This window comes from Corvus cornix, chromosome 2, assembly GCF_000738735.6.
Source record: "Corvus cornix cornix isolate S_Up_H32 chromosome 2, ASM73873v5, whole genome shotgun sequence".
NCBI classification, from domain to species: domain Eukaryota; kingdom Metazoa; phylum Chordata; class Aves; order Passeriformes; family Corvidae; genus Corvus; species Corvus cornix.
Genome location: NC_046333.1, coordinates 15,856,658 through 15,880,152, shown reverse-complemented (window position 1 = coordinate 15,880,152; position 23,495 = coordinate 15,856,658). Strand labels below are relative to the sequence as shown.

The following is a 23,495-nucleotide window of genomic DNA, read 5'->3' as shown; positions in this document are numbered from 1 at the left end:
CTTTGAAAAAAAACCTAAAAAATCCTAAATAACATCTGAATGAGGAAAAATTATACACACTAGATAAACAGTCTAACAATGATCAACTTTGCTGTAGTTTCAATTAAATATGATTTCATTATATTACAAGGAAGCAAGTATGTTAATATTGGGTAATCTAGACTTTTTTTCTGACTATTGACAAAAACCAGCATTTTTTCCTTGCTTAGCTATTTCTTCTTCTATCTTACAGTGTTTATTTTCCTATAACATTTAAAAACCCCTCTATTTCTCTTATCCACAAATATGGGCTTTTTATTACAGTAGCATTTATTTTTTAATTGTTTTTTATATTTGAATTTTGCTCTTAATTTAGACCCCTTAATACATTGATAAAACAAATGAATTCTTATATTTGAACAGAAACATCTAAGCCCAGGTGCAAATTTTTTAAAGGAAATCCACAGCATTACCTCTCATAAAGAAATGCTTGCACTGTGGGGGTTCTTCAGTGACATAAAATCAGAGGACCATGGAAATTGTAAATACCCATGAGCATATCAAACAATGAAAACACCACAGTAAATGTGTAATGTGAGAGAGGCTGGGAAACAGAAAGATGCTTGTGTAAGCCCTGACAAGTGCAGTCAATGAGATCCAGTGATCATCTTTATTTTCAAGGTAAACTTCTACAACAAAACACTTAACAGGTTCTCATGTTTTACCATGTCTAATTATACTTACTGTAAAGGGTTTTGCAGTTCCCTTATCATCTTTACTTGAAATAATCTTGGCATTTTTTCTGGTCTCTCTCAAACGGTCAAGTGATGGAGGCTTTATAAATATAACAAATGGTTTAAACTCGTATGTCCGCAAGTGTTTCACTGTCTGGGAAGAGGAAAGATTTTAATTAATTAGTTGATTTTGCAAAATGGAATTTACTGTAATAAAAGAAACTCCCCACTGACCAGAATAAACCCATAAAGCATTTCTAGGCGGGTATTTTTCATTTACTGTCATCCTGCTCTGCTGACCAGCATTGATTCATGTAGGGAGAATTTTCAGAATGGTAAGAACACCCTTTCTCCAAGGGTGATCACTGGTCTTGATTTCCACATGCCTGCTGGTAAACCCCATCAGTCTGGCAAAAGCTGAGTTGTGCACACCAGTGCCACTGGCAGCAAGAGGATGGAGGGGAACAGCAGGTGTCCAGGGGAGGAAAAGTTCAACCCATTTTAGCAAGAATAACTCCTTCTGTACCCATGAAAAGTTCACAAAAGGTCAGTGATTCTTCTCTTCAGTACTCTGTGCCCACCACACAACTCCCTGCTGTTTGTTCTTCCTGAGCAAGCTACTGTGTGGTGTTAGAGGCAGGTCTATGATTCAGTTGCAGCACAGGGTGGTAGTATGGATGGTCAGAAGCTTTCTATCCTTTCCACACTGCCAGGGTCCACAGGAAAATCCCATATTGGAGAGTGGAGTCCCAGAATGGTTCACAAGCTTGGGTCCCTAAAAGAATTTAGTGCTCTGCAGGAACACAGGGCTGTGTGGGACAGGCAATGGTCTCGTCAGCTCCCCTCTTCCCCTGGCATGGGGTATGGCTTCCCCGGCCACTCCTCTGCCAGTGGAGCTGCTGCCCTGCTCCCAGGGCACAAGCCTGCATCTGAAACTGCCCCAGGAGCTGCACATAAGCTGCCAAGGTTCAGAAGGCATACACTGGCCACCCTTGGAGAAGAGATGTTTTGGCTAGGTTAAACAAACTAGTCCAGCTCCTGGAAGCACTGGGGTTATTAGGAGCAAAAAAATTCCTGGTGGAGCTGTTCAGAGGGGTTAAAAAACAAGGTCAATGCAAGAAAAAATGGTTTAGAGAGGAATGTTCTTAACAATTATCCAGCCAACATCACATTTAGTGCATCCCTTGACTCATGTTCACCCTGCAGGGAAACCTTTGGCATGAACAGTCTAGTGAAACATGTGAGACAGAGTTGCTGGACTGCATGATAAAGCTATTCTGAAATTAAAGTTTCAGGGACAATCTCTTGCCCAAGCTAACAGAAAGATGAATGGAAATATAGGAGTGTTCTGTAATTAAATCTTTGGTATTATGCTGCAGGCTTCCAATTCCCTTATTTACTGGCTCTATATTTGTCTCTTTTCAGAGAGCCTTGCTGAGATAAAGGTAGCCAGCAAACCCACTCAACAGTCATTCAGTGTGGGATAAAGTACACCTTTTTAGAAATACTTTTTCCCTGGAATTGCAATATGCAATATGGGGAAGTACAAGAGTTCAGAAGACATGCTTACTTACATGAGGTTGCACATCCAACAAACAAACCTTGTTTTTAGCTAGAACTGATCGAACAGAGTCTAAACTTGTACCATAGTAGTTGTTCTTATACTCGCCATACTCGATAAACCTGTGGCAGAAAGTGAAAACAACTGGAATCATTTCCATTTTCTCCAGAAAAAACCTTAACAGTTTGCTTTATAAGATTTAATTCAGGAGCAAAAATATTTTACTTTACATAAGAGTTCTACCATGTTTTATAAAGGAAATGCTGTCAAGTACTTCAGCATGTCAATTTTAAGAAATCTTCTACTTTACTGCTTTCAAATCAGTAACACCTGCTTGTATTACAGTTAAAGAGAAAAAAGTACTGTAGTCCAACAGCCCACTAATGTTTTCCATCACCTCTTTTTCTGAACTAATGCAATGCAATAAAACAGTGGATAAGCTAAACAATAGAAACTACTGAAATTTCATTGCACACTACAGAATATCCAAATTCTCTGTCTCAGAAGAGGAGGAGGACTGACGATGGTGCTGGTGGAACCAAGGCGGCTGGTTATTTGCTATAAAAGTACAAGCACTATTTGCCAGAAAAGCAAAGCTTCAAAAGTTTGACGTTTCAATAAAACCCACAGCTTTGTGTCTAATACACTTTTGCCCTCTGAAACTGGGGCAGAATTTCAAGCTACAGAATTTTACAGGCTGCTGGAGAGCACGATGCTACCATTGTCTCTTCATTTTAGTTTACTTTCTGGAGGGTGTACAGGCAGGGGCTTCACTGTGGATCTCTAAACTCAAAAGCAGAGGAAGTGCCTGGCCTGAAAGAGAGCAGAACTATGCAAACATTGACTCAGGCACGTCTGCAGCACTTCCACGCCCCCCCTTCCCTAGAGCTGCAATGCTTTGCTGCTATGACAGAAGATGCTCTATTAAAAGAATGCTCCCCCATCCTAAGCACCTATAATTTCAGTATCTTCTTGAGAAGCTGAGGTACTGAAACTGCTTGTACGCTTAGAAACTGTTGTTTGCACGTAATGCCTTTTTTTTTGCTCTGTGTTTTTTCCCAGCTGCTTATATAACAAAATGTAATTTTAACACATCTTTAAATCACTGCAAGTTATATCCACTTTGACTTATTATCTACAATAACAACCAGCCCCATTTTATAATAAACCATTGTTTTAACTGCAGTTCTAGTTAAAAATCTCTTCAACATACTTGTTATTCTGTACGTCTGTCTCAAACAAGTGCTTGGAAATGAAAATGTATTCGACACCATCACTTTCTTGGCTTCTCCTTGGACGGGTAGTGTCTGCAGTTTCATCATATAAAAAAAAAGAAAAATATGCACAAAACAATATAATGCAAACCAGTTCAGGAAAAATGGAAAAGCACAAACTCTTTGTGCAATACTAAGCCTAGCACTTCCCTCACTTCTGAAGCATATAAGGCTGCTCTGGATCTGGAAGGCAGCACACAAGCACATTACAGGATTGAGTTTTAAATGCATGCAGGAAAAGCAGGAAAAAACCTATTGGACAAGTATCAGATTATCATTTTTTATTAACTAGTGGAAAAATCCAATAAAATGAGGACATCTGAATAATAAAAGGAGCAGCAGTCCATAACAATTACCCCAGCCTTGCCTCTTGTTAAACTTATTAGCATATGACACCATAAAGGGAAACAAGCACACCATCCTGATTTATAAAACATTATGTTCATTAACAACACTTGTAGCTATGGCATGTGAAGCATGGTAGTAAAAAAATGGGGTGTGAACTTTATGTTTTAGTGCTTTTCTTTATCTGGTGATCAAAATAGAACTCTGTTTTCTTTCAGTAGCCCTGTATTATTTGCACTTCTTACTTTCCCCCAAGTAGGTATAAGGGTTTTGCTTATACATGAAACTTATTTGTGGGGTTGCCACTTATGATTAATGAACTCATTAAAACATCCTGTTTCAAACAAGTTGAATACTACAGCATCATGTATTCTCCATCACATATGGACGGACACACAAAACCTGCTTGCAGCAATACAGTCTTAAATGCCATTTGATATAATGCTCTTCTTCTTAGGCTGACACAATGAGGAACATTTTCAAGACAGGAACCCCAGTTCTCTCTCCAAGTCCTGACTTACTGAATTTCAGGGAGAGGGATTTCTTTACATGTTTGTTTTAAATTATAACCACAAATTTGGAAGAGAAAAAAGAGAAGGCAGCTTGATGAATACTGGCAATTTTTAGAGAAATATTTTTGGGCAAATGACTGCATATACTTCAATGAGTTAAATATTTTGGGAACATCTGGCTTTTTTGTTGTTCTTGCTTTCAATACCCAGCTGAAGCAAATACATGCAAAAGAAATGACTTGCCAAACCAAATGCATTAATTTTTCTACTTTAGCAAATTCATTCATATATATATGCTTTACAGAGTATCTGCACTTGCAAAAAACCTGTGACAGGATTTCCCAAATTCAGAAAGTTGGAACAATATTTTTGAAGGATCCCTATAGAAGGTACAAGTAGAAAGCAAATCAAGAAATGGAAGTCTAAAACAGTTGAGTTCTCCATATTAAAGAAAACCCGATAAAGTATTGTAGAAGTTAATAGAGCACAATGCTATTCAATTTTATAAAAATCACACTACTTGGTCAGATAGGGGAAAGAGGAAAAAACATCCCCAAATCAACTCTTCTAAAGCTAATTAAAGAGATTTAATTAATTTATTCACTGGATTAAACTGTTTATCATCAGTCTTCATTTTTCAGCCTAACAGATAAAGGCCAGTTTGCTGAATGCAACAGAGTACATTTCACTGCTTTACAGCCAAATCCAGGGTGTTCTTCAGCAGAGTTTCATTTACTAAACCTCACTGACATCAATCATGCTAAACTTGTACTGAAATTGTACTGCAATGCCTCTGAGCCAAAAAGCCCTATCAGTTTTTTTAGGGAGCATTTAATACAGAACTGCAGCAGCACTTTTAAAAATTAGAAAAGTAATTTGGATGCCAAGCATGCATTTAGAGACCCAAATTTGAAAGTACCTTAAAGGTAATACAATAATAAATTATAATAATGCAAATATATCATTAGAGAATAGAAGTGCATTTTTACTTACGTGGCACTGTTACCCCGTAGTGCTGGGTATCGCTGATGAGCAATTTCCGTTTAAGTTCATTCAGTCCAACCCCTACAGGACCTGAAAGAAAAAAATTGTCCTGTTTCCCAACAGCCAGTTGTCTCTTGTATTCAGGTGCAAGTATACTCCAAGATAAGACTACATAGCATGTAGCTGTGACATTACTGCCTCTTAATCAGGGATTTGGAAATGCCCATGGTTCCAGCCTCTCCTAGAATATACAGAGCTGACAAATTTCAGGGGATGTAGTTGGCAGTTACTCTGCTCTGACTTTATTACTGAGGAAAAATCAGTGACAAAAGGTGCCAGCAAAGCTGACTTTCTTTTCTACAGCAACTACCCTCAGTGTGCACCCACCTCCATCTCAGCCCTACTACAAACCCCTGCATCCTAACCTGCAGCTTTCCAGAATAAAAACTGATTTGGCTGTTTATTTGGCCAGAATATCCCCAACTTTCAGACTACAGGACCCCAGCTGGCAATGTGCAAAGTGCCCCCAAAGCCTCTGCACTCTGTGTTGACATGGCCTCACTCCCTCCTGCTGCTGCATCCCTTGCCTGCACCAGATACCCCTGGGGACAATTGCTTCCACCTTCTCATGCCCTGGAAGCACTGCTCCTGCCAGCCCCTGCTGCAGGCAGGAACACTGCCCAGGTCCTGGCTGGCTGTAGCTGTCACCATCCACCTTTCGACTGTGTGAGGGTGGCATTGCATGGAGAGAGGAAGGAAGAGCAGCACTTGCCAGGTCACAACCCATCTGGGATGTTTGGGTTTCTTTCTTTGTTGTTGATTTTCTTTTAAACTGTGCTTGTCTCCTGCTTGCTGTCTGAACTGGTCCAAAGCAAATGTTTCCTTCGTCATGCGACTGCCAAAGAGAGACCACTCTTGGAAAGAGGATGGCAGGAATAAACAAAGACTGCATGGAATTTTTTTGACCCGTCTCCTCCACCTCCACTTGAGTAGTGCTGTACTAGAAGCTACTGAGCAAGACATTCCTCTTGGCTTTTGGGTTTCTCAGCTGTTTGCCAGCGGTGCCTTAGGTCTCAGTGAGGGCACTCTGTCCTGTGAGGTCTCAAAGGCTCCACAGGCACTCGCTGCCTGTCCCCAGGAGCCCTTCGTGAAGGGCTCCAGCCTGCGTGCCCACTTTGGTGACAGGGACATGGTGCTGTGTGTGAAGGGAGCTCAGCTCTGCATGTTCTTATGTTTCTGACAGTGGAGAGCCTTCATTTCTACAGAGCCAGGTCAAGAGCAGAAGGCAAAGGAGAATGAGTCATTGGAACCATATCCCAAGTAATGCAAGGATAATACCTGTGGTTTTAAGGAAAGTTGTTGCATATCTAGTAAAAGTGACAGGTTTATGTATAGAGTGCTTCTTAACAAAGACATTTTAAACATTGTAAATACAAAACCTAATAAACATTTCAATGAAATAGTGTTGTAATCGCTAATACTAGTCAGAGTCCAAAACCAGACTGATGCTTCAGTACCTTGAGGTGCCTGTTTGTAAAAATGACCAAACACCCTGTCTGGAGCTGAAACACATAATGATGAAAAGCAAGTGCTTGCTACTTTGCTGCTGCGCCCAGACTATGGTCCTGCTGTAAAATCTTAGAGTTTCTACATTTAAAATTTCTATGTGTTCACATTAGTTAAACACACAACTACATTTCAAGTGCCATCTCTGACCTTCCTGTAAATTAATCTATCAGTATGTATAAATGTTTATTTAATATGGTGTACAGCAGCCTCTACTGGTGCATGTCTGCAGAGGACTACAATGTGTTGTGTAGATAATGGCATTACTTTTGTTATCTTTTTTTTCCTTTTTACAATAGTTTAGCTATTTAAGGCAAATATGGACTTTTAGATGAAAAGTAATTAAAACTCTTAATATATCCTAGCAAAGTAAACCAAACCAAATGGAATTCAATTTTTAAAAATCACTCTATTACTTTTAAGCAAAAAATCTTTCTCATCAAATCTACACAAATATTATTTCCTCAGTCTACATGCTGTCAAATCAACAGTACGCTTTTAGCTCTATTTATATATATAAAGAATCCAGGCTTCACTTCCTGCGACACATGCTTTGGAAACTTAGCTCAACTCTGCTTCCAGACCACAACTTCACTACTACTGTCTCCCTTTCCAGATTACCATTTAAAAATCATCTTTAAATTGAACTACTGAAAGGTATAGACTCTTCTTTTTCAGTGCTGTCCTCACAGAATTCTCATAACTGTAGCATGTGGACACTGAAGGCTGATTCCAGCTCAGCAAAGCCATCCATTATGTGGATTTTTACACTACCTCTCCCAGGTGTTATATACAGTGCCCTTCTAAATATTATTTTCATTTTGATGCAGCAGAGAATGATGCCAGTTTCTAATAGTTATGAATCTGAACACAATTTGAACTCAAAAAGAGAATAAAGTGTCAGGACTTAAAAGGACAATCCAGATTCTTATAGTCAAATGTAAGGCATGCAGGGTCCATGACTGTAGCATAGTTTTCATTTACTATAAATCACCCTAGGCAGCAATATTTATAGTTACAGTGACAGATTTAGAGATACTTTGTTTACTTTTTTCAAAGGAACATTTGTGCTGCTTGCTCTTGCATGTTAAGTCATGTTAATAGTCAAATCCTACACAAGTGGACTGCAGTGCCTACCTCACTTTATTGAGGGACATCTGCAGAATTAAGCTACCCATCATTAAAACTTGCACTAAATTTTGTACCACTCATACATGTCTGAAGAAAACTGAAAAAACTCTAAGTTTAGGTCTTGGGAGGGTTAAGCCAACCAGCCATTCTTCACCCATAGACACATAATGAGCTCCTAATAGTCTTTTTAAAAGAAAATGAAAGTGGTCTTTCAGAAAAGATTTTGTGAGTTTGTGACAATATCCCCTCTGGGATCATAAGGACCCAGTAAGAGACATGCCTTGTGAGAGGCGCTGTGGCTCAATTCCTAGTACACTATAACGCAGTAACTGCACAAGCATGTCTGACTGTAGCTCAGTGTGGCAGGAAAGGAGAACCTCATTATTTTGTGTTTCAGTACATTTTAACAAGCAGTGGGAGTGTACTTTGAGATCTGCTGTTCACTGAAGTAGGATCAATGAGTTCATCCTGGTGTTCTCATGGGCAAGGCTAGGCACTATGTTACATCCTACGTATTTATTCCTGAACCTTGCTGACCTTCCCATGCCTTCAGTCAGGAAGGTTTAAGGCAGATAGCAATTATAGGTCTCCTTCGTCATTGTCCAGTTAGTTTACCGGAAGTAGCATGGCCATGGCAGGCCGTTTTCCTGCACTACTGCAGCAGATCACCTAAGACTCTGCAAGCCACTACTGAACATGTTAAAGCTAAGTCAGGAGATGTGGAGAGTTAAAAGGCCCGTTCATTTCATCCTCCTTTGCTCTGAAATAGACCCGGCCTCATCATATACTCCTTCATGATAAAACCAGAGGTGATGGATTTTAAAGGATATCTAAGCAATACAACAAATAGAGAGCTTTTCCAGTCCCAGATTCCTTTCCTTCACAGTAGTGACCAGAAGCACATCTTTGTGAGAAGTACTGACAGCCTCATTCAGAGACAGATGCTTTTCTGATCATGTCAGACACCACCACCAACTTCTCCTTTATGGTTACACACCTCTGGTCCTTGCTTCCACCACTGCCCACTTTGGACAGAGGCATCACCATGGGTGACCACAGCACCTGAAAGGTTCTGCACAGCTTTGGTGATCACACTGCATGCACAAAACAGTGTGTATTCTGTGGGACAAATGCTCATGGTTTGTTACTGACAACTTCACTTTATCCTAGCACTGCCCCTTCAGAAAGCTCTGAGTTAGCTGAAACTATGCCAGATAAAGTTATAGCATGCAGCACATTCATTCTAACTCTAAGGAAATAAAATTTATGCTACTCTGGCTCTTAAAATTAACCACAGCAGAAGACTTTGTGAGCAGGACTTTTCCCTCATTGATATAAATGAAAATTCTGGTGTCTAAATAATACATGCATTAAAATACTCTGCCTTTGTCTGATAAGGCTGTGAGGTATAACACTTAGGATGCAGGCAATATTTGTGATGGAAGACTTTAAGGATTTCTTGGCAGTTTGGGAACAGTAGGTTACTAGAAGCTGACTGGTGACATAATATTGGATAATTTTGTTTTTAGCAGACTCATCACAATCCTAACAATTAAAAGCACACAGAAATGTTTGTATCATTACTGCTTCAGATGATGTTATTTAAGCCCCAAGGATTTGCAGGGCTTTATTCATGAACTTACATTTGCAGACAAGGTAAAATCCTGACAAACTGGTACATTGAGCTGAACCAGAGAGTAGTGTGTATCACACTACAGGGTACTAAAATGACTGTGTGTGCAATTCATGTTCTTTAAAGTAGACTAGACCAATTCAAAATTAAGTTAAATTTGTTTTGAAGTTGTCAAACTCCCTCCCCCTAAAAAAAGGGCAAAACCAAACCTAAATGCTCCCTTTTAAACAGTAAATTATATATTTAGACCTATAACACAATAGACATCTAGTGCCTCCACCAATTACAGCTATAAATTAATTGTATGTCCCTTTCTTTCCTGGTACTACTATCCAAATTATATTAAATGTATTATATGGAATGCTGCTACTGGCACACAAAAAGCTTTTAAAAATGTGTTCGCTTCTACTATACCTGTATTGCTTAGCTCTGCTAGTTTTTCCACATTTTGCCCAAGACATTTTTATGGTATTGGCCAGACTTAAGCTGCTCTTAATATCCAGAGAAAAAACATTAGAATTACTGAAGTCTGCAATAAATTTCTGAATTGCTTTTGTTACTGAAAAAGCACTCTTTCTTCATTTGATTTATTACAACAAAATTCAAATGGAATCTCTAGGCATTCCTTAGATCAGACATACACAAATTGTTATAAAAAGTCTATTTATCACACGTTTGCACTACACTATGTTGATGTAACTGTAAAATCAACTCAACCATGTTATTACTTGTTGTATATAGCCCACAATCACACTAGTAGGTGGCTGATTTTTAGTGCTGGAGAGTGACAAAACTGTTTATTAAAAACTCAATTTAATGTTCCCTTGGATATGAGCAATATAAAAACACAGCTACTCAACAGTTCCTAAAAGTCCCTGATAGAGGGTTATATTCCTCTGCTCTGCTGCTTTCAGAATGCAGGAAATTTTACTAATGAAGCATCAGCCTATGTGCTACTGCCAAAGAAACAATAATCAGTGAGACATTACACACTGGTAGCAATGGTAACTCATTACTCATTGGTATGCCAATCATTGCCTTTAAAAAGCTTAAGATAATGCACTTTCTCTCTTTTGGGGAGACTGAAGCAATACATTTTGGTTATATAATAAATGCTGTGAGGAAGCCATGGCAGTGACAGATTATAGAAGAACAGAAAGCTGACTAAGGATGATAATGTTGAGTCTTCTGCAGCTATGCTTACATTCATCCTTGGCCTACAGAGGTAGACCTTGCATCCACCTTTCTTACTACTTGTCCATTTACTTTTTCTAATGCAGTAGGTGTTTTTGTTTCTTTCCACTTTTATTGTCTGTCTTCATTAACCTCAGGTATTTATCCTGTCCTTTTTTTTCCTACATAAATATATTGATTGACTGATCTCTTAAGATATATTGATTGATCTCTAAGAGTGGAATACCAACACAATTCTTTTGAGTTTTAGTACAGCTTGACTGCCACGTTCAGACTTGTAACCATGGTAGCTGTATTTTAATGTCATCTCCCCTTGGTTTAGGAAAGCTTTAAACACAATCTCATAAAGCATCCTTATATGCAAGTTGGGACATCCTCTCTAGAAAGGTGGACTACTAGACAGGTGAAAACTGGAGCATGTTTAAAGGGAAGGGCTTATTGGTCTGTGCTCTAGGACTCATTATAAGAGGAGTTCCCTGGGACATACTCTCTTTCACATCCATACCAATGACACAGAGTGGGCCCTTACAAAGCTTGCTGATGCCAAGATGGGTGAGGCAAGTGACTTGCTCAAGGGCAGGGCTTCCATCCAGAGCGCTACAGGCATAGGGTGGCAGAACTTTATGAAATTTGATGAAGACAAAGTTCTGCATTACAGGCTGGGGACTGCTGGCTGGATGGCAAGGACCTTGGGGTCCAGGTGGGCAGAGCTAAGCATGAGTCCCCAGCCTTCTCTGGCAGCAATGAAGGGTAACAGGAGACTGGGCGGTATCAGCAAGAGCCTGGCCCACAGATAGGGGGGAATGATTCTTCCCCTTCACTCAGCACTTGTTAGACCTGTGAGGAATACTCTGTCCACAAGCCCTGCACTACAACACTGTTGATAAACTGGATCAAAGACATCAAAGGGCCTCCAAGATGGTCAAGAGCTGAAGCACATGACCTTTGAGAGAGACTGAGCGAATTGGGCTTGCCTAGCTTGGGGAAGAGGTGTCTTCAGGGGGACCCACCAGCACCCTTCTGATACTCACTGAAAAGATGGAGGCCATCTCTTTACTGAGGTGTGAGGTGGGAAGACAATAGAAGACATGATGGGACGACAGATTCCCAAAGTTGCTGCTAACAGCAACCTGCTTTGAATCTAGTGTTAATCTTGCTCAGGATATGGACCAGGTCAACTCCTGAGAACCCTTCCAATCTAAATGACTTTTTGGTAAGCATTGTGCTAATCAGCAGGTCTCTGTTTTACCAGGTCAAAAATAAAGAAAACAACTTACCAACCAAAACAACAAGCCTGTATTTGTCATTAGGTTGTCGTCTATATTTTGCAACTTCTTCATAGGTTGGGATATCTGCTGTATCATACTGATCACTCTTCTTGCACTCATACATGGACTTGTTTGTTTTTTTATCTTTTCTGCTAAGACGAAAGCTTCTTCTAAAACCAGCTGCAGTAAGAACAGGGTTTTTTCAAAGTAAGAAAGTAAGTCTTCTTAAAGCATTTGAAAATAGTCTCTTCCAAACATTCAAGGATTGGAGCATGGAATAAAAAGTATATTATATGTTTAATAAACCAGGTCATTAGAATGATATTTCCCATGTTTTTGAACTATATCAGGTACCTATTTAAACTGCAAAATTAATATTACCAATAAAAAACATAACCTTTGCAACAACAAACTGCAAAATACAATTGCAATAAATTGTTAATATATTTAGATTATTTAGACAATTTGAGTATCTTATAAATTAATAAATATACACAAGGCAATTCATGCAAGCTGGACTCTCATACCACATCTAACGCATGTCTATTAAATCACCACAGCACACCAATACAATATATGATAGAAACACAACTGGTGGTTGAAAGGGTTGATGAGATTTAGTTCCTTGAACAATTCTGTTTTGCTTAGCTCCATGCTGGTAGTATATTTAAAAAGTGCATGAAACCTTTCCTGAATATGTTTAATAGTCAATCCAAACACTCATAGTTAAATTACAAAATACTAGAAACAGCTTAGACAATACAGTACCCATATTATGAAATTAAAAGTTAATATTGCTACTAAATCTATATTTACAATTGCATCAACAGTGTGACATCTATAGTGCCTTCTAAAGAAGAATTGAAATTTCACATAGCTTTTAAGCACTCTCAAAGGAGAAAATCATAGGCATTTTCAAGCAGAACAGCACAAAAAACCTGCTCTACACTACATGTTAAAAACTAATTTACTCCTCTGTTAATGCTTACCTTACTTTTTAAAATAAATCCTTTATATTGCATTATATTATATTTTACTGGTATCTCTACAACACCACTTTTGTTCTATATGGAAGTACAGGAAAGACTGCAAAGACTGCAAAGCTGATTTCACTACCTGGTGGTAGCAGAGTAAAACACAAACTATACTTTAAATACTGGACAAGTTGTTGGGTTTTTCCCCCAGAACACTTAATAGGACATTAAACACTTAAACATTTGGTGACCCCAAATTTTCAGCAAAATGTTTTCATATTCTTGTAATAGCACTCAAGTTTAGGTGTTTGAGAAGTATTCATATTACAATTTCTTCTTCAAAGGTAATTTCGTGCAAGTTCAAGATTCAGTTCTGCAAATATTTAGAACCAGATCTCAAGAGAAATGCTACAAGGCTTAGTTACAGGTTTAACATTTTGCACACACACAGTTTCACTAACATGAATTGTCATGGAACCTGGACCACAGAGGATGTTAACCAAGTTATTTAATTGATGTGAGCCCCTATACCTATGGGAATCTACAACACATGCATACACATAAAAAGTGAAGAAAAATGTCTTTGAGAATACCATGACGTCAACCCATTTATATTCAAAATACCAATAAGTAAAATGAAAATCTATGACAAAGGAGATCTAGCATCCACAGAAAGGGGAGATGATATTTTCAAGAAGTATAGTCTAGACTAAGTAGGATGTGGGCTGGCATAGAAAAAACATCAAAATATGAGCTATGAAAACATAATGAAATAAACTGGGTTACATTATTTTATTATTTAGAGAACACTAACACTGAAGTGACTGCAGTCAGAAAGAGAAATGCCCTGCTGGAGAGCTTACACACCCACAAGAGGGCCTGGGAGATCTTGCCTTCCCTATGGTGAAGTCCATCATGACACAAGGATGTTCTCTTGATCATAACTATGCCTGTAGTTATGATTTGAGACAGCTACATAAAGAAAAGTAGCTTTAGCAATACAGACTACAGACACAGGAAGTGAGTTACAAGTTTCCTGAGGCCTCATCTAAAATGCTCCACAAAAGACAAAAACCAACAGAAGAAGTTTCCCAAAAAGCTGAAAATTATTCTGTTTGTTGCATTTTTTTTTCTGTATAATCATTTTATGGAAAAAGAAAAAATAGAGAAAAAAAAAAAGAATAATTCTTCACCATTGACTATGAAATGGTTTACAAAAGTAAGAGCTTTGCTACAAGAACAAGAATCCACATACCTGGAAAAGGCAAAAAATAAGGATAACGACCAAATGAAGCTAAATCAATGGTCTCCATTCCAGTTTGGTGTTGAACTTACAAGAGCTCTGTGCCCCTGATCAGCTGTCTCAAAATGCCATTAGAACAGCTTCTCAACCTCCACTTAAATGGTGAACTGTGCAATCTTTAGGAAAAATATTTTTTCTGCAAAGTCTTCATATAAATTCAATCCCCGCTTTTAGGTTTTAGTATGAACATTTTTAAGTTGTTCCTCTTTTCTCCAACCAATTTATTCAGATTTTGGTACCAAACTACCAGGTGGTGGACTATTTAATAATTTTTATTTCTTTTATTCCTTCAAAAAGGAGAAAATCTTTCAGTGCTGTCTGCAGTCTGATTTTTCCCTTGTCACTTTTACAGGCTCCACAGAAAACATAACAAAGACTCAGGTGATATGATTCCACTGCTAACATGCATTTCTTTGAATAAATATTTCTGCCACTGAAACTCATTGGTAAAATGAAAATAGTAATATTGTCCTATATATTAAGAAAGCTCAACAAGAAGTTCAACCAGGACTTAGATGTTACAGAAAATAAAATATACTAATTAAAAGGAACAAACGTGAGACAAATACAGAAGACAAAGTAAGGCTGACTTCTCTGCAGTGTGCTGGTGAAGATGCTCTGTACAACTACTGACTATTAAGTTTGTGATATGCTGTTTGCTTCGCCACTTTATGACTATTGTAAATATGAAAGTGTTTTAAACTATTCCTCGAAGTCCATCTGAATAGCCCCATACAGTAACTCAAGAAACCTTGCTTTAAAACAGCAGTTTTAAAACATACAGTTCCAAGAGTAAGGATGACACTGTTTCAAATATGTTGAACACTTTTATGGTACTGCTGCTGCATTCCTGAAAGCATCTTCATTCTTCATCGCTCATCATCTGCCATTACGTGTCCTCTCATACATGGCTTAACTTTACTGTGACCTAGAAGCTATTTTATAGAAATGCTAATAAATATTTTCTATTGAATGTCGGCATTTGTAATTGCATTTTATGTTGGGAACTATGACTGCACAAAAGTATTAGGCTGAACTGAAACAATATTATTGTACTTGTAAGGAATAAAAACATTTATGAAAAGGCAAAAAATATTCTACTAATGTTTGCATATTTTATAGTTTTGAAAACATGAAAACCAAACTCCATATATTTAAATTAACAATAGAGCATCATTAAAAATGTAGTGACAATTACTACAGAGAACCAAACCAAATACTAATATGCAACAGAAAAAGTTTCTATAAAATTATTTAGGTATCATTAGGTAATTTAAAAGTATATCTCTATAAAGAAGAAAAGGAAGAAGTATTGCTTGCCTAGAATATTTGATAATATTTGATAATATAAAACTTGATGAATATGAAAGGAGCTTCAGGCTACACTGTCTGTGGAATATGGATATCAGCAGAGATTAACCTTAGTTGCCAAGTATGCAGACTATAAAATAAAAGGGGAAAATTCTGTCACTAAAGCGACATAATTTCCTGAACACTCAGAAGCTTGCACCAGCTCACTGGTTACAGCTACACAACTAGAAGCTTACTGAACATGCAAACCCATAAACTACTGCTGGAATGTAACAGATCTGGTGAAATAAGAGCAGGCTCAGGGAAGAAAATATTAAGAACAAATGTTCTCAAACTACTGATGTCTTCAAAACTTATAATATTTCTCAATATGAAATAAAAATAAAATACTAATAAACTTAATTAAGGCCCAACAATCCAAGAGAAACCACTTAGATCTCTAAGAATGAAAAAAACACCTTAGCAGAAAAGTTTGATTATTCTTTTAACCCTTAGCAGTACACATTTCGTCATCTCAGAACAACATCCTTACACTTACACAGAGAAATCCACTGGGGCCTCACACAGAAATCCAAACTGAAAACAGGCAGTGTGTGAACCTGCCCCCCTTGCAATATTTTAAAAGGATGATGATGTAAATAGATGTGCTTATTTACATTTAATGACATAATTCTGAATAAGTAGATTGCAACTATGTTGTGTAAATTTCAGTCCAAATATACTAATAACACCAGAAAGTAAATTTCTCAAGTTCAGAGAAACTACACTAACAGGAAATAATAAAACATAAATTCATGCATGCTTCATGAATTCACAAGTAAGGCTCCAGAATGTCAAAAAGCACTTCCACAGGCTTTTGTTAATTTTCATTCATTAAAACAAGTACTTAAGTACGTGTTTATATTACATATGTTCTTCACGGAATTTAATGTCATCATAGAGTGAACAACTTATATTTAATTGTAAATGCATTTAAGAGCACCCTTTGTATTCATATTACTGACAAAAGTAAGTTTGGTACCACGGTCATTATCTAGGTTTGTATGAACATAACATTTTTACTAGATATTTCTGGATATTCTTTTTCCCACACAATATTGGTATTTTTTTACACTGGCTCATATACTGAGGATTTCTATTGTTACACAGAACTGCACAAACACAGAGCAGACTTCTTACTCTGTTTGCTTCTGGACTGATTCCCAGCTTGCACATTTAGACAGGGTTAATAAAAATTTAGATTATGTCTGGATTTTAAAGACGAAATTGAGAATAGTAAACAGATGACATTCATCTATATTTACTGTATGTTCATAAAGGTTCGAGCAATGTAACTAGAATTTAAGCTTGGCAAAGGCAAACTCCTAACTTTTTCCTCAACAATTCCTCAGGAAATTACAGCAGAAACATACAATACTATACTGTGACTTAAATATTAGAATTTGGTGAAAAATCATTACATTTATCTGAGTCACTGTAGAGGAGAGGGTTCAAATTAATAGCAGTATAACCTTGGATATAAAAGATTTGACCCCAAATGGTTCAGTCATTCTGCCTTCTGAACACTCTCTTCCTGTGCTCTTCATGACCACCTTGTAAGTGGTCTGAAGTACATATCCTTTCAGAGAGGGTCAGATGTTCACAGAATAATCTGGTTCATGGATTGAAGTGCCAGAGCCATATATATGGTTTGTGAAACAAGGAGACACTGAAGTGCATGAGACAGTTTGATTTATAAATCACTGTGTCCTGTTACTGCATGCAAAAGAATGGTAACATCAACTTTCAAAAACCTACCTGCTTTTTTAACGAATGATCCTTAGTGAAGAGCTCCAAGGAACCTCTAATTTCTAAATCAAAAAGCTACTTACTCACAATCAGTGAATATACTTGTGTCCTTACTCCAAAACTGGCCCTAGTTTTTCTGCCTTCTGACTCTCCTCTCTGACATCTCATTCCAAAAGCACATACCCAGCATGAGAAGGCTGAAGGTACCACCTCTGGACTGATGGCAGCATGCCACTATATGGAAGCTCCCAAGAAAGAAACCATTGCCTGAACTGTACTTAGTAATTCTGAATAATTTTTGTAAAGTTTTGCCTAAGTGAACTATACTCCATCTTGATTTTTTGTCCTTTGCTTCTGGGACAACAGTAGCTTCTTCCTCAAGACACCTCCTTCCCAAGATCGCCATGTCTTTTTGCTACCTATGGACCAAAACGTTTCCATGAAAAAGGCTACAGCACCAAGAAAAGGTGGATTCTGTTTAGCTACCTTCATTCTCAAATAAAGCAGCAGCCCACTTAAGGTCTGATTGCAAAACCATGATAGTCTCACCCTAACAATTCATGGGAGAGTGTTGCTCCTGTTTCAAAGAAATTATTTGATAAGGAAAATTAATTTCATCTGGAATCACCTCCAAATTATCATTTTCCAAACATACTCAATATTTCAATACAATTACAATTCAACATTAACTTAGTTGATTACTTAACAAAGGTAAGATGTGTATTTGCAACATGATCAGATGACCACGAGTTCCACAAACACATGATGGAATTATACCACACTAAGGTTTTGTAAAAAGGTCAAAGTTCTTTCAATTATATACTTTGTGTATACCTGATGTAGTTTATATACCACATTTAAAACCATTAAAGCACAATGTGAAAACCAACTCCAGTTTACAGCACTGGTGAACCCAATGGCTTGGATGTACTCAAGTACTTCGACAAGTTTCTTCCCACTCCTCTTGTAGTAGGAGGATGAAAGTCTTGGGAAAAGGGCTGGTTGCCACAAAATCTGCTCCAGCCAGCCTCCAGCTGGCAGGAATTCTGGACAGTTTCAACTAAAATATTTTTACATAGCTTTCAAAATGGCACAAATTAAAAAGTTGAAACGTATCATGGAACATTCACCTTTTTTAAATGTTACGTTTGTTTGAAATTTGGAATCTTGAAACTGAAGCCAAAGGACTCTTTCCCCTCCTCTTTCCCACTCCCTGCAATGATACATTGAGCTCAGACTAGCTTTAAAGCTAGATTTAAGCTACTGAGTTATTATGACTTATTATATTTGTAATGTGGAAAAAGAACTGGCGCCTGCAAATTTACTCTGTATTCTCACTGAATCCTCCCAAAGTGGTTAGATAGACATGTACAAAGAAAAAATGTGTACACAAAACTTGAATAAAACCTTGAAAGTGCTTTAAAATAATTACTCAAATTTTTCATGATACAGTAACCTTTTTGTTTCATTAAACACTTTGCTTACTTCATGTACTTTAAAAATTTTGACTTTAAAATCAAACCAGTATTTTAGTAGCCCATGTTTAACCAGGTAAAGGCATACACTACATAAACCCTTTATGTCAAATCCAATGAGCCATGTTTAAAACCTTAATATTCATGCATTTGTCATGCAGATTAAGGACATTTGTATGCAGATTACCCCCAAAAGCAAAGTGGACACAGTAGCTCCAGGGAAAAGAAGCTGAAAGAAAGGAAAAAAATTGTCTTTTGTAACCAATTGCTCACCTAGATAGGATCCACTGTTGTGACCAGAACATTCAGCATCTTCTGGACGAAGGGTAAAAGCATACAGAATAAAGCCAAGAAATAAAGCAGAATAGTTAGAAGCCCAGCAAAAAATACAGAAGAAATTATTTTAAAAATGACAACTGTACAAAGCATAGCATTAAAAAGCCTTCAATAAGCCATTTTCTTAAAAACATAAAACAATATTTATTGTTTTATATTTTAGCTGGAGATATTCTTGGATTTTGCAGCATGCACACTGATCTTTTTACCTTTTCAAGCAAAAGTTGTGATGACAACAACCATTCTAAAAAGAATTCTAACACTGTATTATTCACATTTTATCAGTTAATAGAAAATATGCCACTTAAAAGAAAGCAAAACGATCTGATGTAAATCAAGCTTTTTTGTAAACTATACATTATCAGACTTTAGCTTTAAGTTTTGGCTCACTGGATTAGACAGAAAGGTTTTTGATCAAAAACACATCCTCTCATTTAATATAAAATAGCTATAATGTATATTTTTACATGCCAGAAGCCCTTTGATCAAAAATATGAGCTACAATTTCTAATGCTTTTATAAACAAAAGCCTCTTAAGTAAAAAAAAAACCAAAAAACCCCCAACCAACCAAACAAAAAACCACAAGAGATCAGCTGCTATTACTTCAACATATGCTGCAAACATAACAGTAACTGGCTACACTCAGAGGGAAAACAGTAACGATGATACCACATAGATGAACTTTCTACCATCTCAGAGAAATAGTCTGTCAGTATTAATTAGAAACGCAAGACCTCTGATGGCCATGAAATTAACTCAGAACCATCTCTTTCCATCCCAGCCCACCCAAGTGCTGCTAGTATTATTCTATCATACTACTTTTCTATACGTATCTTGCAGAAGTTCAAGAGAGAGAAAGCAGTTTAAAACAATAGTTCAAATTACTGATCATTAAATGAAGCAACTAGGAATATTCTGGTATTTTTATCTACTTTAAAACATGATTCAATGTATTTGGTGGCAATATAAAAGCATCATAGGTATAACATCTCTTAGAAAGATTGGACTATATTCAATTTAATTCTAAACACATGTTCTCTAAATAAAATTATTGGGCTATTCAGGGAAACTTTTATACATGTACCTTCAATTTCCTCTGAGAAGCACAAAGGAAAAATAGGAAAGGAAATAATTAAATTGAGTGAAAACATAACCTAAGAAAGAAAAGTTAAATCGAAAAAGAAAAATGCACCTACCACACTCAACCGCTTCCTCATCTTAGAACAGCCAAAAAGACAAAGTATTATTGTTTAATACTTCATAAATAGGAAAAAATTCAGGTATGTAAGCTACTCTCAAATTCTCTTGACAGCACCTATTAAATTGAGGCATATACCAACATACCAGTACTGAGTTTAACTGCACTCAGAAAAGGACGTAAAAAGGCATTGAAATACTACGTGCACTTTAAACTTCCCATATGAGATTCTTCCACTATTCATTTGGTAGCAATGACCTTACCCAGTTGTCATGGACGATCTCTTTGGTATTAAATGTAAAGTTTGTTAGTTCAAATCAATCAATCTTAATCTAGAATTTCTAAGAAACACTACCATGAACACAATCTCAGTATTTTTTTGCACTTATAGTAACAGCTGGTACTGCCCGTGGAGCTGGATTTTGAAGAGGCTTTTTTGCTTATGGCTTTTCTGTTTGGTTGGTTTTGTTTGTTGGTTTGTTTTTTTGTTTTGTCTTGTTTTTTTTAAGTCTACAATTGCAGCTGAAAACATGCTGGAAGAATTTATATACTCTTGTAATCTTTTCTCTGACATTATCCTAATATAATAGATCTACTTAAGACTTTCTCCTTACCTATAGTAAATCAATAAATTTCTGCTGCCTTGATAGTAGAAAACATACATTTTTCTAATCATCTTTTGGGTTATACAGAAAAGAAAGATAAATATAATGGAGTTCTGTGCACAAAGATAATACATACTAAGGTTAAGATTTATAGAGAGATTTAACAATCTACCTTTCATTCAAATTTCCTTTAAAATGTGAATAAATAGGCTTAAAATATAATTATTTCAAAGACTTTCCATGAAGCATGTCTTTTCTCAGAGTGTGAAAAATTATTCAAGAGCTATTTTACAACCTTTTATGCATAACTAACGTACAAAATAAAAACTAGGTCAAAATTCCCCTGCATATATGACCACATGGAAGAGCTTTTCTCATTCCACATCATGAAATTAAGAGTCTCTTTTGCCGCAGGAAAAATAATGTTTTGTACAATCATTTCTTGGTACCATTTTTCTTGAGGACTTACATTTTAAAATACAAATTTGGAAGACTTTTTTGAATCTTATTTAAAGTTTATTTCTATGGTCAAGGTGACCATATGGTTTAAGTTGGCTGGGAAGTCCCCTAAGGTGAACACTGCTTGGTTGACCACATCTGGTGTCTTAAAAGAGTGTAGACAGTTTTGTGAGTTAAAAGTGAAAGCACTGGATCCATTTTCCTCTCTTGACCTTAAAAGCTCCCAGTTCTTGACAAATGCCCTAAAGCTGGATCTGGAATGGCAGGCTGGCTTCCAGGTACTAATTCTTTTCTCCTTCTCTCTAATGTCCAAGTTTTTCTATATTTCCATTTCCATGACTTTCAGTAGACTACAATGTATCTCCTGAAAACAAGTCACTAATGCTCAACACCAGTTCATATAAATAGATTTTAAAAGTCTCCTGAATTCAAGAAAATTATTTGACTTAACTAGTGAGTGTGCATTTTAAAATACTGTCTGGTATTTTAACAATGGTAACAGGTAAGTCCTCATTTATGAACATGAAAAACCAGAGCAGGAGCAAAGAAGGTCTGTGTGTACACATGGGCAGAGGTCTGAACAGGTGTACACTCGCTCAAGCCTGACCACTGCAGAACTCACAGGAGTCCTGCAGGTGTGGTAGATGGTGAAGTTACAGCATCAGGGCTGAGAACAGCTAAAAGGAATCCAGGCTTCTGGGCTACCCCTGCCAGGAAAGGGAACATGCTTATCCATAAATGAAAGACATTAGGATTCCCAAGTGAGTCAGCTGATCCCAGAGAGCACAAGCCAAAATGTCTACAAGCTGAGGTTTAATGCTGAGATAAAGTAAAGGAGTTTTGAACTTTTTGTGTTTTGTTAAAAATCTTCCTTCTTAATACTGCTCTTAACTTTCTTGGGCTACTTTTAAGGTTGAAAATAACAGTCTGTAATGAAAATATCTTGGAAATCACTGGGTTTTCATAGCTTAATGCAGCTATAAACAGTCATCAACATGTAGCTCCCAGTTTGAACTTTACAAGGAATTTTACCAGGGCTATTGCCTGTCCCTAGTAAAGTCAGAGGTGACTTGCCAGGAAACTTTGTATTGTGATTCACTACTAAATACAGCTCTGTGCATCTGGAGCAGTTGTATGCATGCAGCAAGTAAGTGTCCAAAGTTCCAAAGTTCTGAGACATGAAAAACTATACAGTTTTTCAATACAGTTTCACTAAGTTGAAGTGGGCTGAGAAAGGAAATAGAGATCTTCATCTAGAAGGGAAAAATTAAAGACTAAAAGAGGTCAAGGACTGAAGAGGAGGAAATCTGATGGGAAGTAGGAAAACAAAAGCAACGACAAAATGAAAAAAAAACCAAACCCAAACCATAAGGCAACATCGAGCAAATAAAACACAGAGAAAACAAGAAATACAATCAATGAAATATATTGTGGTAAGAAGGGAGAGGAAGTTCCAAAGAAAATAGTCATGAAACAGGTTTATGAAACAACAACAAAGCTGTAACAAGACAAATGGGAAAAAAGAAATAGGAAACACAAGTGCAATGGAAGCTTAAGAAGTAGGTGGTTTTATTCATTTTAGAAAGATTTCAGCGAAGCCAATAATGCTAAACTATAACAATGAAAACCAGTATCGCATACACTGTGTTTTTGTATGTATTTTAACTGAAATGTAATCAAGATTTGGTTTTGGGGGCCTCACCTAAATTATACTACTTAGGAAGCTCAAAACCAGGGCCACTTCCAGGAGCATTCTCAACTCTTTGGAACAGTCCAGCACCAGATTAAGAATTTTAGCTTTTGTTGATTTTCTTTCAAAAATATTTCCACCAAGCAATTTTACTTAGATGTTTCTCAATCTAAA

General features: G+C 37.0%; 1 protein-coding gene across 7 annotated transcripts in view; it reads right to left on the bottom strand.

Moving 5' to 3' along the window:
- Positions 1-23,495, bottom strand: part of MPP7 (membrane palmitoylated protein 7) — a 158,145-nt gene that overhangs the window by 3,867 nt on the left and 130,783 nt on the right. For 4 of the 7 annotated variants that reach the window (XM_039572031.1, XM_039572026.1, XM_039572039.1 and 1 more), the window contains 8 exons: positions 20,566-20,586; positions 20,454-20,465; positions 19,306-19,347; positions 12,191-12,361; positions 5,399-5,479; positions 3,488-3,581; positions 2,288-2,396; positions 724-867 (listed from right to left, as the gene is read on the bottom strand). In XM_039572031.1, the coding sequence (XP_039427965.1) occupies positions 724-867; positions 2,288-2,396; positions 3,488-3,581; positions 5,399-5,479; positions 12,191-12,361; positions 19,306-19,347; positions 20,454-20,465; positions 20,566-20,586 (674 nt within the window). The remainder of the gene's footprint in view (positions 1-723; positions 868-2,287; positions 2,397-3,487; positions 3,582-5,398; positions 5,480-12,190; positions 12,362-19,305; positions 19,348-20,453; positions 20,466-20,565; positions 20,587-23,495) is intronic. The other 3 variants (XM_039572052.1, XM_039572061.1, XM_039572066.1) reach the window with 3 other exon arrangements.